The sequence below is a fragment of the Macrobrachium nipponense genome, chromosome 26, assembly GCF_015104395.2.
Source record: "Macrobrachium nipponense isolate FS-2020 chromosome 26, ASM1510439v2, whole genome shotgun sequence".
Classification (NCBI taxonomy): domain Eukaryota; kingdom Metazoa; phylum Arthropoda; class Malacostraca; order Decapoda; family Palaemonidae; genus Macrobrachium; species Macrobrachium nipponense.
Genome location: NC_087215.1, coordinates 26612837 through 26630214, shown reverse-complemented (window position 1 = coordinate 26630214; position 17378 = coordinate 26612837). Strand labels below are relative to the sequence as shown.

At 38.4% G+C, this 17378-nt stretch overlaps 1 protein-coding gene across 9 annotated transcripts in view; it reads right to left on the bottom strand.

Annotated features, from left to right (window-relative positions):
- Positions 1-311: 311 nt before the first annotated feature.
- The window catches only part of LOC135200085 (mesoderm induction early response protein 1-like), a 73382-nt gene continuing 56315 nt past the window's right edge, over positions 312-17378 (bottom strand). For all 9 annotated transcript variants that reach the window (XM_064228395.1, XM_064228389.1, XM_064228387.1 and 6 more), the window contains 2 exons: positions 13409-13536; positions 312-5384 (listed from right to left, as the gene is read on the bottom strand). In XM_064228395.1, the coding sequence (XP_064084465.1) occupies positions 4835-5384; positions 13409-13536 (678 nt within the window). In that variant the 3' untranslated portion in view covers positions 312-4834. The remainder of the gene's footprint in view (positions 5385-13408; positions 13537-17378) is intronic.

Here is a 17378-nt window from a genome sequence, read left to right as displayed (position 1 = left end):
GAAGGTAAATCCATTATGTAAAGAATGATGGTTGTATGTACATAGGAAAAAGTATTAGGCATATTCCATACTATTCTTACCAAGTATTCAATGTGGGCTTAGGTAACCCTCTTCTCTCGAAAGTGTTTTTTAATAAAGTATGAAAAAAAACAGCAAGAACCTCTTACATAAATTATTATGCAAGATTCAATACTCTTCTATTCATAAATCAAGCTCAACCTTTTTCAGGTTTTATTTTTGAGAAGACAATATCTTTACAGCATCAAGGAGGAAAAAACTAGAAATTACTAAGGAAGGAAGAATAAACTAAATTAAAAAGTTAATAAGTATTCTTTATTTACAATAAAATATTTTTCTATAAATTAAATTGAGAACAGGTTTTCAAAGTCATATAAACCTACTACTTTGCCTCAGACGTACAGAAATACTTTAAATATAAAGCCTATGTTAAATAACATATGTTTCAAAAAATTATTGCTCGATATGCAAAATAAAACTTTTACACATCACATACTGATATTATCGGTACAAACAAATTTACAAAAGGAATATTGGACTATGGTACAAGTTTTGTATTTTCAGGAATTGTAGGCCTGGAAAGAAATTTGGTGATCTTAACCTTAGAAGCAAAACAAATGATTTGATGATAAAATACAGAAATCAGTTACTAAAAAGATAATTTATACTTCTAAATCTGAATGGAACAGAACATGACGTACAAAACTAATGTCTATATACTAAGTGAAGGTATCGCAAGTCATTCACTTAATCACTCGAAAGCTACATGTAAAAAAAAAATAAAAATAAAAAATAACCCACAAATGTCAAAGCATGTCTTCTCAATATCAAATTTTTAATTTGTTGCTTGGATGAGTTAAAACAATTAACATAGTTGGGACTCCCAACATTTGAAAAGCTCACCGAAATATTTAGGATGACAGATTCTTAAGAACTCTCAAGGTGAAGGAATTTCATTTCATTAAACATAGCCATATTATATAATATTGACATCCCACTCCATAAAAAACCTAGATTCCATCCCTCCCCTATGATTCTTGCAAACCAACACCTCAAGATGAAAGTGTGCTGTTCTTTTAATTATACATGTAATTTCATCCAATTACCTTAATGTTTTTGTAATGCTTAGAAAATTTCACAAGAAGCAACTATGTTTACAGCACCACCCAATGCATTATGCATAAAAGTTTACTTGTACGTTCAAAATGAGATCAATACCATAGCACTACCACACAAGCCACAGATGGCTTTCAGGAAATTAACTCTGATAACTGTAATAATCCATGTTGAAAGTAAATACTGGTGAAAAACATTTCACAAAACACCCATCCTCAACATAAAAGAAACAAACTTTAGTTTTATTATACACGCAAAAGATCAGAAACTGAAGTACATAGAACCTGACATGGTTCTACCTGGAAATGTGATTTACGCAAGTTCTGTACAGCTCCCTTTGTCCATACCTACTTAAATATTCAAATTTACATTTGCTCCTGGAATTCAAATAAATACATAATATAAAAAAACAAAAACCAATCCTAAACAAACTTTTCTATGAACACTGTGATGGCTAATAAAGTAATTGTACATTATCACATGCACCACCTCCTCCATATATTGTAGTGTAGCCCAGATATCAGGCCTGCATGCGGAAGAAACACTTAGCGCTCAGAAAACTCCTCTACCTAGCTCAAGTCCAGGTCTAAGTGCACTCAAATTTTTTTAACTGCTTTACATTTTACTTGTGTCATGCTTAGAAATAAACCCATCGATAACACTAACTCTTCAACACTTCAATTACAATATAATTTTTTAAACCATAGTAAAAATAGGATGATCATTCAAGCAGTTTTTTTCTCTCATTCCCCTAGTATTTCCCTTGTGCACTTTTTGATAAAACATGACATAGAATCACTAAGTAAAATGTTGTATTAAACAATTTTACTGTGTGATGATTTCATAATGAAAAAAAATATATAATTTTGAACATCCACTACTAACCAGGAAATTAACCCAGACCAAACCATCCAGAGGTTAACCATATAATACACAATTATGCAATTGTTTAGTGATCATACAAAGGCAACCTGTACAACAGCATCTGTTATGTTAAAACACTAATTTTTAAATATGTGTGCAGTACCTTCTGTAAAACACAATCCTGTCCAAATATTTTGAAATAATAAAAGGGTGGGAGAAAGAACCATCTAACCGAGGGGGGGTTACTGGTAAGCTATTCAACCACACCAATGAGGTCTCTTAGGCTGGCCAAGGGATACTGTAGAAAGGTTAGAACTACTAGCAAATCTACACACAAGCCCTCCTTACTATACAAAAGAAAAAAAAAGTTGAGCAGAACTTTCATAAAACAGACATACAGTAAACACTAATGGCAGACTGAACTCTGGAAAACTAAGAAAATACAATTTGGATAACACACGGTTACATTAAAAACCTGACAATCAAGAATGCTAAAGTACCAAACAAGCAACCAAGGAAAAAACAGCAAGCACAGAATAGATACAATGGTGAATGTTTAACCTTAAAAAACAAAACCTTTAGACCCTGATCCCTGTTTGAAATTTGGTTTTGTGGAATCCCATGCATTTGGCAAGGAGCATGCAACAGGGTCAATTAGAAAAACTGAAAATCTACAGAATCACAGCACAATTAACCCAAATGACAAAAAATCGAGTGACAGTATGGAATGTTTGCTAGTCAACAGCTCCTTGGAGTTTCACTGACATATAAATTCTTGGTTCTATAAGCTACATCTGTATAAAGGTAGTGGATTTTTTTGTTATTGCAAAACTGACAAGATGATTTGCTGAGTAGAAGATTGCACATAGAATGACATCCCAAAGTGAGAGCTGGTAGGAAATTCAGGCATGAAAGTTCAAGAACATGGACAGTAGTAGGTTTCACAAAGAGAACATGATAAACAAGAACTGCTACATGTTTATATACATGGACGGAGTGGTGAAAAGATGATGGTGTCAGAGAGATGGAACTGTAATGAACTACCAGCTACAATTTACATTAAAACACATATTTCTATTTATGAAGGGATCCCACAATACTTTCAAGTGGTCTCAATATTGTAGTTTGAAAAGGTCTGCAAAATCAAGTTCAACTGCCAAAAAGAATATAGTATCACACGTAGATGAAATTTTCTACCATATTTAAATAAGGTAAACATGATAGTCTCTTGAACATTAAAGAAGCCATTATCGCATTCAACCTGCATAATACATAACCCTATTTCTGATTTCCAAAATGAAACCAAGAACCATCACTGATTGCCAAGAACATAGAGGACTACTTTGTTTAAGACTCCACACTACTAATGCGTAATGTACCAAGAGGCTGCAATATTCTTCTAATATAGTACATACTTTGGTTCAGGTACTCTTCATGCCCTAACAGACTATGAAAAGAAATACCATTATTTAAAAATTATACATCTGGCACAAGTCACCAGCTTCTGTAAATATCCTAAGATAGATCCTTTCTGCACTGGTTTAGTCAGCAGGAAAGTAGCACAGAAGACATTACAGTTCTATTGAGTTCCCTCTTGCTGGCTGAAAAGAAAAATTAATGCACTGGAACCAAGAGTTTAAAGACATGCCTAAAAATAATAAAGTATATATGAATTACAAATTTGTCAAGGTCACAAAAAATAAAGATAAGACTATGAGGACTTTGAAATTCCAACAATTTATGTATCAACTTACATAGTATCACATTTACCTGAGACCTTGCCAAAAAATCCATACCAAAGTTTAAGAATTTCGTCTATGGTAACGTTGGTCCAGTACTGGGAGTCTAAGGGGTACAAGGCCTACAGATAGCAAAGTACCTTGAGAGGTTCTTGTAACTTTCACACTATATTTTTCAGAATCTTAATATGGTGATGTATGGATTTTTAACAAAAACAGTTCTAAATCCTAGAAATTCTGAGAATTTATCTCCACCAGTTCATATCATATGAAATTGGCATATTTTTCAAGAAATACGATTCAGACAGTGGTACAAAATACCATCACTCTTACACAATTAGAAGGGTGCTTGATGGAACTCACTCACTTGCTGAACATTTTTCTAGTCTCAGGAAGCACTATCTTATAAAATCAAGCTTTCCAATGTCTTAAGCAGTGTAAGAATGGAATTTTCAATATTTTCAGGATAAATTTTATATAAAAAGTATATGGAGTGAATGAATATAAATTTTCAAGTTTTCTGATAAAAATTTCATCAAAGATGCTAAGGGCTTGCGGAACATCATGAGAGATGAGTACTTGCCTTTTTGAACACCATGACAGATGAGTACTTGCCTTTTCTAAGAGAAAATTATAAAATATGGCTTTCTTTATTGACAGCAGTATCACATTCATACAGTTAACAATAGCAAATGCCATTCCCAACCAATTTCCTGTTAAAATAAACAACATGATCAGGTCAACAAATGAAGTGTATATGCCATGATATTGAATAAAATTACATAACTGAGCACTGAATCAAAATACTGTCACCAACTCAAGTCTTAATAGAAAGAATGAAAGCCATATACAACTTTTCTAGGTAATTCTTGATGGAGAAGACAAACTTTAACTGTTTCCAAACTGCACTGAGAGAACTTAATTATTTTCAAAGGTAACCAGACCATTTACCAAGAGGCTCAACACTGGAATCATTTAATACTTCCATCATATCGCACAAAACTGTAATCCCACTGTGGTCAGTGTTCACTCAAAACAGGACTTTCACTTAATCACAACCATCTCAGCAACTTGCATACAAAATACACACAAAAATGTCACTGTGCGACAGTTTCTGCTTTTGCTATATTTTTGGCCTCTACACTGATTGTTTGAGGGTTTAAAACAGAGGAACGAGTAATAGACAGATCTACATCCATAGGATGAGGACTACCGGTTCTTCGGTTTGTTCTGGCTATTGACACAGAGTTACTTGGGGTGCTCAGTTTTGCCAGAGATTCTATAGACTCTGAATCTAAATGGCGTGCTAAGTCTTCCATTTGATTTAAACCTGAATAAGTCACACCTGTTTCACAGTCTTTCTCTGCTGCATTTGCATCCACAACAGCACTTGGCTCAACTGTCTGGGGTGGAGGAGGTGCAGATACAGGTCCACTGTTGCTCAATCCTCCGCCTCCGCCTCCGCCTCCACCGCCTCCACCACCACCACCACCACCGCCCACACCGCTGCTAGCTGTTGCATTGGTTCCTGGAGGAGGTTTCCCATAGAGTAGTGTGTGAAGACTGGGTGACGAGGAACGGTTGTCACGCCATGTTGCCCCACCACCGACGCCTTCTCCCTCATCAAGGAACCGGTCCATGTAGTCACTGCAACACCCACAAATAATCACTACACTCACATATAAAGCTGTGTCACTCAATTATTCCTTAAAATTATAAATAGATTTCATTCATATATTTATCATAATATATTCAAATATGAACAATAACTTCAGGTTATAATCATGGATTATTGTACTCAAAATGAGTACAGTATTTAACAAAACACACTCCAAATTCAACATGAAATGCCATGCCAATGAAAAAGAAATATGAGGTATTTCAATCTCAAGTATTCTCAAATCTTTTAGTAAAGATGTAATATGTATCAAGTATCTATTTGAAGTAACCTATGACATAACAACTTCAACTAAAATACTTGTCAATTACAATAACAGTACAAACTTTGAACAGAATACAGTATTAGGCAGAAACTGTTACTCTGAAACAATGCCTTACTAAAAATAAAAACTGTAGGACACCTGAAAATTGCAGATATGAACTGTAAGTACAGCTCCCTTAAAAATTTCTGTAGACATTTACAATAAATATTAAAACCTGAACTTGAATAACCTATACTTTAAGGTTGGTGTTCTTTCAATATTTATAAAATTAGCTCTATTTCCCAGGGGTGGAAGATGTCTCAAACTTGAACTTAAAGCAGCATCCCAATTCCAACTGGCAAAATTTTAAACCAAAAACTTGATTACATCATTTTCTAAGATTTTCAGCAGTCTCAATGTATGTTATAAGTTGAAGGCTTAGTTTTGTTTGGTGTGCTGTATGCACTAAACTGTCAAAATTCCTTAAGTGCTGTTGCTTTGTCTGATACACAGCACATTATTTCAACATTTCACTTCAAAAATGCTTTCTTTTTTCAAGGTCACCAATTTTATTGTTTAATTAGCTCTGAAGTTGACATACTAGAAAACGGGTATGTTACATAAGGAATTTTCTTTGCTCAGTGTCTCTGAGCATGCAAATGGATGGGGCTACAGCTGGTGCAGTATTTTAAGATGTTGAATGCATTGATGTAAACTTAAGCAACAATTTTTTTAATTCACGTACAAAGGGAACACTAAAACCCACAACATGAATAATTATAAATAAGGAATAACATTTTATCGCAGTATGACTGTGTAAAAATACCACATGAACATGAAATAAAAAAAATTAAGAATAGAAAACACAAAACAAATAGGTTAAACAAATTTTAATCTTCAAAACCTAAAAAATATTTGCAGTTACCATAAAATTTTTGTAAAAGTACCAAAAGAAACATGACACAAATGTTTGATTATGATAATCATACTCCAGTAAGATTCATCAGTAAACCCTTTTGACATATTGCAAGTTTTACTTTGCCAGGCAATAATGTTCCCTTAAGTCTGAGTCATTTGAGGAGAATGTCAACAGAACTGTACCAGTAATATTGATGTACAACATTTTGCTACACTCATCTATCACAGTCTGCCGATTCAAGAATAAACCTTTTGGGCTAGTGCATGGTGGATATACAGATATACCTCAGCAGTCATTGTTAACTGGTCCCATAAAGCAAATAAGAGTACCTAAAGACAAAAAGATTACCTAAAACAATGTGAAAGAGGTGATGCATCACAGCATCCCAAGACTGTATTAGCTTGTACACATCAAGTGCCAAGCAAACAAGTACAAAGACAGTTTTTACCTATCAAATTGCACCAAGTACTGAATATGATATTTTTATGATAAAATATATGGTTTTGCATATACTTACCCAGTAATTATAATCTATTAGTTTCCACATACGGCAGCCTCATTAAAATTTCATGGGTAGCAAGTCGATTGCTCAGTGTAGGTATACAGTGCCGTCCCCCAACGGCAATATTAGGAACAACTTGGCTAGGCATTTCATTTTGTTTTGTGCAAAATGTCCATCAGAGGGGAGGTGGGCTCCAATCATATAATTATTGGGTAAGCATATATACAAAACCTTCTTGAATTATAAAAATATCACTTCTGTATGAGACTTACCCAGTAATTATATAACTGATTCCACATTGAAAGGACATGGGATCATGGACACATTCTACTCCAAAGCATTAAGACATGTTATGAATTTGAAATAGAAAAGTTGCTAGCATTGAAAAAACGCTTGTTGTTCCTATCAGTTAAGAGAGCTATGCATATGAATACTTCCTCTGGTTGGCGCTCATCTTAACTCGCAGTGGTGCAGCAGTGGAGCCATGGGTCACCTCCTGCTTAGGGAAAACTTTGCAGCATGGGGAATGCTCCTATGGCTAGCAAAGTATAATAGGTGCTTGGCCTTGCCCCTGGCGTAGCACCAAAATAAAACAACTAGAAAATACAAACACCTACACTGAAATAAGTCAAGACCCATCCACTCAGTGTGGCGGTTGCTTCAGGTACACTGTACCCCCTTGCTCTCCAAACTCAGCACCTTACTGAAAAGGTGAAAGATAATAATAGAACATCCTGTGCTTCCTTCCACGATGCCATGCCAGTCACTAAAAATGGTCTCAAGGTATTGAAAAAATTTCGACACTTTTTAAGCCTACAAAAAAACATAAGACAAGATCGCTAACGCCTCCAGTAGTTCGATAGTAGAATGGGCATAAAGAGTAAATAACGTCTGAAAACTAAGGAAATAGAGGATGTTCTTACATCCTCAGCTTCACTTCAAAGTAGGCCAAAAAACACTCGGTGAAGTCCACATAAAATGGAAGACAACACGTTTAGACAGAGGAAGAGACAGGTTCTCGGAGGAACTTTTTCTCTTTACACTGGAAGCAGAGCTATCAGGGCAGAATAAAGTCTTCCAATATTCACTCCAATTTGGGGTGAACAATTAGTAGTTGAACATTTTACTAATTAGAAAAAAGTATAGAGAAAACAAAAACACACTGTCTGAAAAACCAATCTGAACCATTGCAGTGTTCTATGTATCAATTGAGACAAAGCAGAAGACGTCCAGACTTCTGCTGTACCGTGGGGTAAACAAAGATGGTAATGAGTCTAATGAGACATATCTCTGTCCAATGATTCTCACAATAGCAAATGTGGAGCACAAAATAGGAACCATAAGCAAGAACCCAGAGCCAACCAGAGACTAAAGTCTGTGATGGCCGGGCAGATATTTGAATTAGAAGTTAACCCTTTACAGAGGAGAAACAATACTAAGACAGATAAAAAAAAACTCAGTGAGAAGGCAATACAGGCGGCCCGCGGTTAAAGGCGCAATTGCTTAGCTGCGAATTGGTTTTACAGCCATCGTCAAAAATATTCATTAACCCTCTTACGCCGAAGCCCTAAAAATCAAAAACCTCTCCCGTATGCTGAGGCGGGTTTGGAGTGAGCGCGGAAGCGGAAAAAATAATTTTTTCAAAAAATCACAGCGCGCTTAGTTTTGAAGATTAAGAGTTCATTTTTGGCTCCTTTTTTTGTCAGTGCCTGAAGTTTAGTATGCAACCATCAGAAATGAAAAAAAAAAACCAAATTTGTAACTAATTTGTATTTTTCTTAACTAACAAACCTGAGGTCTTAACATTAGGATTTACTAGCGCCAAGCTGGAAACCGGTAGAATTAAAATTACACTTGTGAGATCCAGGGACTATTGGCATCTATACCAGGTCACGGGGCATGTATACCCAGAATGCCCACGGCTACCGTGACCCACCAGTTATATTTCTAACCCAGTTTAGACTGCTAGAGGGGTGGTTCGAGGTGGGCCTTTACCTGTTAAGACCTCAGTTATGAAAAATACAAATTAGTTACAAATTTGGTATTTGTTCATATACGGAACAAACCTTCGGTCTTAACATTAGGATAGACTTACTATTGGAGGGAGGAAAGTCTCTACAACGACTGGGCGTTTGCCACCTTATCCATTTCCGAATATATAGGGAAATTCTAAGAGAATGGACAATGAACCTAGAACCAAAGATATAAGCGGATCTATTGGTTTTCCCCCACTGGGTGTAGATACCATTCTATTGTTTACTCTTGTCCCTTGCAACTGGATCCACCTTCACCCCTCTTTTCCCTATTATATAGAGGGGTGTGTTGCTACTGAAAAGTATATCATAACCTAAGATAGCTTCACAGTATGGCTGACTACCTCACCTGCATCTAGTCCGTTCCAGCACATGACGGTACTCTCCTTCATATTGCCCGTAGTTAAAGGAGTAGGAAGAAAGTAGTAAAGAAAAAAGACCAGTCATCCCATTCATTCTACTTTCATACCTTCATCTTAGACTAGACGCAAACTGACCCGCCCGGGGCACTGGATGAGCTATATCACTTGTTGGGCCGCCACCACTGGACCCAAGGAAAAAGTGTCCAAGGATCTATGGGCAACGTCTTTCAAATAAAATGAGGTGAAAGTTGTTTGGCGTTTCCACACACCAGCTTTCAGAATTCTATCCACAGACATGTTCTTCTTAAATGCCAGAGAAGCACTCAAGCCCCTGATGTCATGAGCTCTAGCTCCCACCTGGCTATCTGACCCTCTGTCTTCTGCCATATAAGCACCTCTGATCGTCTCCCTTAGCCAAAACGATATTGTATTCCTGGACACTTCCTTCTTGTTTCGTCCTGTACTTACGAACAACCTCCGGCACCCCGGCCTGAGGTGCCTTGTTCTCTTTAAGTACTCCCTTAGTGCCCTGACGGGGCACAGGAGCATCTCATCTTTGTCATTGTCTACAAAGTCTGCCAAGGAAGGTATGGTAAAGGAGTCGAATCTGCCGTCTACTATTGTTGGATTTTGGGTCTTGGCCACGAATTCTGGGACAAACTCAAATACCATTGATCTCCAACCTCTCGAGTGCTTTATGAGATATGACAGGCCATGTAGCTCCCCCACCCTTTTGGTTGAAGCCAGGGCCAATAAGAAGACTGTCTTCAGGGTCAGGCTCCTATCCGTGGACTGCCTTAGTGGTTCGTAGGGGGGTTTTGTCAGACTACTCAGTACCCTCGAACAAACCTCTGCTCAGGCAAGTGTATCCCCCAGATTCTCCAAAGTTCTTGGCTCTCCGGGAGGAAGTGCAGAAAATGCTGGACAAGGTGCAATAGAGGAAGCGATGCGTCCATCTCCAGAGTTTTACAGTCACATCTTGGTGCCCAAGGCGTCAGGGGGATGGAGACCTGTGATCAACTTATCGACCTTGAATCACTTCATCAGGAAGACGAAGTTCATGATGGAGACCCCGCGATCAGTGTTGGCTGTTGAGGGAAAGCGACTTCATGCTGTCGATAGATCTAAAAGACACATACTTCCATATCCCTATTCATCCGCCGTCAAGGAAGTTCCTTCGCTTCTCTATCGGAGACAAGGCCTTCGAGTTCAAAATCCTGTGCTTTGGGTTGACCACAGCCCCTCAGGTTTTCACAAGGGTCTTCTCTCTCGTCTCAACTTGGGCCTAAGCTCAGGGGATCCGTTTGCTGAGGTACCTCGACGATTGGTTGGTCTTACCAGGTTCCAGAGAGAAGCTGCTGCAGGACAGATCTGCTTCGGTTTTGTATGTAACTCAGCATCATGGTAAACCATGAGAAGTCAAATCTCGTACCCAGTCAAAGGATTGTCCATCTGGGCATGGTCATCAATACGGCAGTCTCAAGAGTTTTCATATCGGATCACAGGTTGGAGAAGTTGCGAGTAGTGGAGCGCAACTTTCAATCGCAACCGAATCAGTCAGTTCATCAGTGGCGGGTTCTAGGAATTTTGTCTTCTCTGGAGAAGCTGGTCCCTCATGGGCGACTTCATCTTCGGTCCCTGCAATGGAGACGGCATTCTGGTCTCCGGCAGGGGACTCGCCCCTAATAAAGGTTCCTCTGTCCCTGGAAGTGAAAGAAGACCTTCGTTGGTGGTTGGACAACTGGAATCTCTTGAAGGGTGTTTCTCTGCATTCTCTTCCACTGGACTTCCTTCTGTTTTCAGACGCCTCCCTCGCAGGTTGGGGTGCTCATTTAGGTTGCCTCATTACTTCGGGCGTTTGGAGTTTGGAGGACAGACAGCAGCATTTCAATGTATCAAGAGTTAAAGGCAGCTTTTCTGGGTCTGAAGTAATTTTGGGAGAAAGTAGAGGGACATTCTGTTGTTCTCATGTCAGACAACACCACGGTGGTCGCTATTTGAACAAGCAGGGGGGCCTGGTTTCGCGTCAACTTCACGCCTTGACAGTCAAGGTTCACCAGTGGGCAGTCAACAATTTGGTGGAGTTCTCAGCCAGGTATATCCCTGGCAAAAGGAATGTGGTCGCGGACAAGCTCGGTCGTCGAGATCAGATCCTAGACACAGAATGGTCTCTCCATCAGGCTGAGGTCGACAGGCTCTTCCAGGTTTGGGGGAGACCCATGCTGGACCTCTTTGCGACCCATTCAACAGGAAACTGGAGATATTCTGTTCGGTGATTCTGGATCCTCTGGCGTTAGTGGAGGACGCGTGCCAACATCCCTGGGCTACAGGGCAGCCCTGAGTTTAGTGTTACATCTTAAGAGGTATCGTGTTCTCCTAGAGAGCTCAAGCCTCCAACGTGGGATGTTTCCTTGGTCTTGAGAAGTTTCACTAAAACTCCTGGTGAGCCTATGCGTCATTCATCAGACAGGAACTTGACACTCAAAACAGTTTTCCTCCTGGCATTGGCTTCTTCGAAGAGATTGGGGGAGCTACACGGCCTGAGCTATGATGTGAAGCACACCAGGGGTTGGGGGTCAGTGTCCTTTGAATTTGTTCCGGAATTCGTGGCAAAGACCCAGATTCCCTCGGTGCAGGATGATAGGTTCACCTCCTTTTCCATTCCATCACTTGATGACTTTGTGGGTGGTGATTCTCACGAGCTTTTGTTATGTCCTGTCAGGGCTCTGCGTTGCTATCTTAAGAGGACAGGACATCTTAGGCCAGGCTGTTGTAGGCTATTTGTTAGCACGGGGGGTACCAAGTAAGAGGTGTCCAAGAATACAATCACTTTTTGGATACGTGAATATCAGACAAGCGTATTTGACTCTTGATGATTCCGCTGCCACGTCTGTGCAGGATAGAGCACACGATGTCAGGGGTATTGGTCTCTCTGGCTTTCAAGAAAAATTTGGCTGTTCATAGAGTTCTGAGCGCTGGTACTTGGTTACGCCAGTCCACGTTCACCTCTTTCTATCTTAAAGGTGTTGCCCACAGATCTATGGACACATTTTCCCTAGGTCCTGTGGTGGCTGCCCAAAAGATTGTGTAACTCATTGTTGCCCTTAACAGGGCACATTTGTATCTTACCTAAGATGATTGTGTGGAAGTTGGCTAGTCTCTTTCTTTCTTGTTTCTTTCCTTCTTCCTACGACTGGGTTGAGGAATAGACACGTCATTTGCTGGACTGGTCTGATACAGGTGGGTAAGGTAGTCATAGTGATAGTTTGGTTGCTTGGTGTACAGATAATCAAACCCTCTTTCCAGTAGCATATACTCTGCTCCCTAGCAAGGGGGAGTGAGGAGTAGTAACGAACCCCTGCTGCATTGGTTTGTTATCAAATAGTCAGAGTTTCTCTTTAGTTCCCTAATGCAATGATTTGTCCCATTTATCATTGTAGGTAACCCAGTGGCTGAATTGTTTGATACCAATTTATCTAGCTTCTAACGGGCATCAGTCCCTCTCCTGTAGATACTACTTTTGGAGTTGGACTTGTGGGTAGGCCCCCAGCCAGTTTAGGATGTCTGTACCTCCCTCCAAGTATAAGTCTATCCTATTGTTAAGACCGAAGGTTTGTTCGCATATGAAGAAATGACAAATTTTCTAAGACAATTTGTATTTTTCATAGCTAAAACCTGAGGTCTTAACGTTGTACTGCCCACCTCTAGCCACCCCTATGTCTTCCTCAAGACATCCCAACCCAGGAGAATTTTCTGCAAATACTGTGTATATGTTCCATGGAAAAATCCGTGAATAGGCATCCCACGAAACGCGAGTCGGCAAATAGCAGGGGGTCAACTGTATTTCAGTTTTGAAAGATATGCAAAAGACTTTCTCAATTCAGAATTATTATATATTTAGAAAATCTAAAACATGACTTTATATATACTTACGTAGTTCCAGGATGAACTATGTATTTCTTTTTCTCAATTCTTGTTTTAGTTGCAAAAAGATCATGTCTCTCTGTTTTCTTCCATAAGTAGTAAAATTGTACTAATTCACCCACAGATCTCGTTCGTACCTGAAAAATAAAAAATTCTTCGATTAAATAAAGTTAACACATCAAAAAATTAACACAATAAATTCAGCATTTACAGCATCTGAAAATACTAGTTTTATAACAAAAGCTTTTGAATTCAAACTGTATAGGAATAATCAGCATTTATTTTTGCCCAAACCATACCTAAACACCCAGCCAGTATCAAAAGACATGCAATACCTATATAATAGTACACTATTTACTGGCATGTACGAAGTCATATAACTGCAAAAGGGAAATTGAGAGTAGAAAGGTTTGAAAGGTGTAACAAGAGGAAAACCTTGCAGTACCACTTTGAAACAATTGTTAGGAGAGGGTGAATAGCAAGATGCAGGAAAGAATATGCATAGAGGTACAGCAAAAGGAACAAAAGGGGTTGCATCTAGGGACACAAGGACGCTGCTAGGAACTTTTAGTAATGGCTACAATAAACTGGATGAGTTTTGTTTTGTTTTGTTTGTTTGTATGGGAATGCACTACATGAGGTTCGCTGACGACACTATCCCCTTACAGTGTTCAATCATAATGACTTTGGTGCATGTTGAGTTTTCATTAGCTTTTGTCAATTTTCCCATTCACCTATGGTGTTCCCTCAGCCCACCTCAAAACAATCTCCAATGCTTAATGTGTGACCAACATTAGTAAACTGAAGTGTACATATCCCACAACTGCACTTAATTTTACTTGTATTAACATTGTAAAACACTTAAAAAGTTTTCATACAACCCCATTAACCAGAAGTCCTATTCAGTGTAAAACAGACCTAGCTAAACTCACTTGAAGAGCTAAAAAGCTAAGGTTCCACTACACATGCCCAGGCCATCTAGTATATTGTAACCCTGCAACATATCTCATTTTTGTGCACCCACCCCTAACCAGAAGAGTAAGGGGTAAGGTGGGCAAACAAGTTTACAATTATATGTTTGGATGAAAAATTTTGTCTTACAAGCATACGCAGTCACCGGGCAATGTTGGACTCGACTTTCTGTCGTTCTGATCAGACAGAGGTTTTCAATTATATTCATAAAAAAATCGGTTCCAGGTTATGGCAGATGTTCTGAAGTTTTATTGTTTCAGTCTTATAGCGTCATTAGTGACAAAAGACTGCAACTAGTTTCTGAGCAGCATGGCCGTTGGCACTATAAAAAGGTAAGAAAACCAGTTTATTACCAGGGGAACGCTTTAAAACTTCTCTCTCTCTCACTGACAGAGAGAGAGAGAGAGAGAGAGAGAGAGAGAGAGAGAGAGAGAGAGAGAGAGAGAGAGAGAGAGAGAGAGAGAGAGAGAGAGTTTTTTTTATGCATATGTAACATGTATGTTTATGGGAAGATGTCAGTCATTCACTTGTTATACGCCCTCTTAAATTGTGCATCATTCGCTCTCTCTTTTATGTTGCTTTCTTGGAGAAATTGTTTGCATTATGGTTCCCAAGCATAAGCCAGAATCTTCTGGTGGCAGCGCTACCAGAAGTTTGCATTATGGTTCCCAAGCATGAGGCACTCTTCTGGTGGCAGCGCTACCAGAAGAGTTTGCATTATGGTTCCCAAGCATGAGGCAGACTCTTCTGGTGGCAGTGCTACAAAGAAAAGAAAGCCATCTCCATGTAAGTAAAAATTGACAAATTAAAATGATCCAAGAAGGGCGAAACATCAGTCGCGTACTGGGGTTCAGTCACACAACTGTGTCGATGATCCTCAGAGATAAAAAGTGCAAACTTCAGTGTGAAACAATCTGCTCCTATGAAAACAACTGAGCATAATGGCCTTGTTATTGACATGGAAATATTATTGCATTGGCTGGAAGGCCAACATCAACAGCATATCCCATTTAGCATTATGTTTATTTGAGAGAAGGCTAAAAGTTTGTTTGAAACCTTCACAAGAGAAAAGGGGAAAGGATTTTTAGCACCCATCTGCACCAATCTCTCATTGTTTGTTTGTATGGTGTTTTTACATTGCATGGAACAGTGGTTATTCAGCAACAGGACCAACGGCTTTACGTGACTTCCGAACCATGTCAAGAGTGAACTTCTATCACCAGAAATACACATCTCTGTAGTTTGTTATACAAATACCCTTTAATCAAAATTACCTTTAATTGCAATTTAAGGGTAACAATGAAGCAGAAGAGCCTCTGTAGAACCAAATGCATGAAGAACTACTCTCATAGACAGCTGACAGTGAAACCAATATCAATCTTGGAAAGCCAGGTAGTTGCCTCATGCATGAGGCATAAGGACAGGTACCTAATAAAAAACACACACCTGATAAGGTATAAGAGCAAAGAAGGGGCACTCAAATCCAGGAAGCAGTGCTCCCAAGCTGGCTAAGGACCTCCTGATAAAACTTCAACTATGCATAAGCACAGAACTGTTGAAGCCAACATGTAAGTCTTGAGAAAGATCACTTTCACAGCCTGAGACAAAGGACATACAAGAGAGAGGGCAAAAAATTGTTAGACTTGCCCAAAGACACTATACCAACTAAAGTCCTCAATGAACACCAACACTTTGATGAAAGACTTGGTTGGTAGAGGCATGAAACTTGGAAGGGGCAAAGGCAAGCAAACAGGTAACAGTTCTTTGAAAGATGATGCCTGGTAGTATCCACAAAAGCAACACCACAAGAGCCACCATCACAAAGCAACTTAAAAGACCCATGACAGTCCTTAGAACTTCAATGAGTAATATGTATGGCAAACAAGCTTTAACGTGCAAACACTGTTAACGAAAAAAATAATTTAGTTTATGAGACATATTAAATTCATATTTCGACTAAAAAACATGTCATATAACGATGAATTACCTTGTCTCATATAAGTAAAGTATTTAGATATTTTATGCTAACTAGAAGCAAGGCAATTCGCTCCAAATTGAGTTAAATACGGCAAAACAAAACATAAACACGGTGAACTAAACTCAGATTCAGCCTCAGCTGATTTTGAAACCAAAACATTAACCGCTTTGGTAGTATTTTATTATACAATAATATGAGAATACATTTATACTGCATAACTTTCTTTAAAATAGTGGCTTTAACACATTTAGCCTACATTCCCGAGTTAGCCTACCCAATCGTATATCTAAATACAGTATTAAACTTCTTTGGGTCACTAAGTAAACTTCGTAAGTCAGTCATAATAAAGGTACACAATTCAATAAAATAAAGAAAATGTGTATGTACATACGTAATGTTTGCAGAGGTAAAATTCAGTCAATTTAAAATCATGAACTAGTGCGAGAGCTAACTATGGACAGAGAGAGAAATACGTACATCATGTGAGGTAAAACTCTGGAGGGTTATCTTCTGAAAGTACATGAACATTATGTGCTGTAATTACATAACCTAATACATACAGATTGTACCAGCACTTTCCTCAGGGGTTAAGAAAGTAAATTTCACAGAACGGCAACTCTGTTATGTCTCTGACATGTTTTACTAGTTGATCATGGAGTTCTTAAGTACTGCCTTTGTATTATTTTCAAAAATATAATTAGCATACACAAAATTTCCATACTGATTTTACACTTAAACACATGAAAACTTATACGAATTGTAGTATACTAGTACATGCTTCAGAAATTATAGTTTCTAATGGGATATCATCTCTGAAAAGTGCAGTAATTTTGTGAATGGGTATTGTATCTTGTAAAAGGTACGTATATGCACTAACTATAGGTGCTGTAATTACCTTTGCATCACATTTATGAATGTACAAAAATAAAAATAATACATTCTTAATAAAGATTTTATAGAGAAAAGCTTTAAAACTGAAAAATTTACATAATAAATGAAACATAGACACTTTTGCGTGGTTCTGCAGTG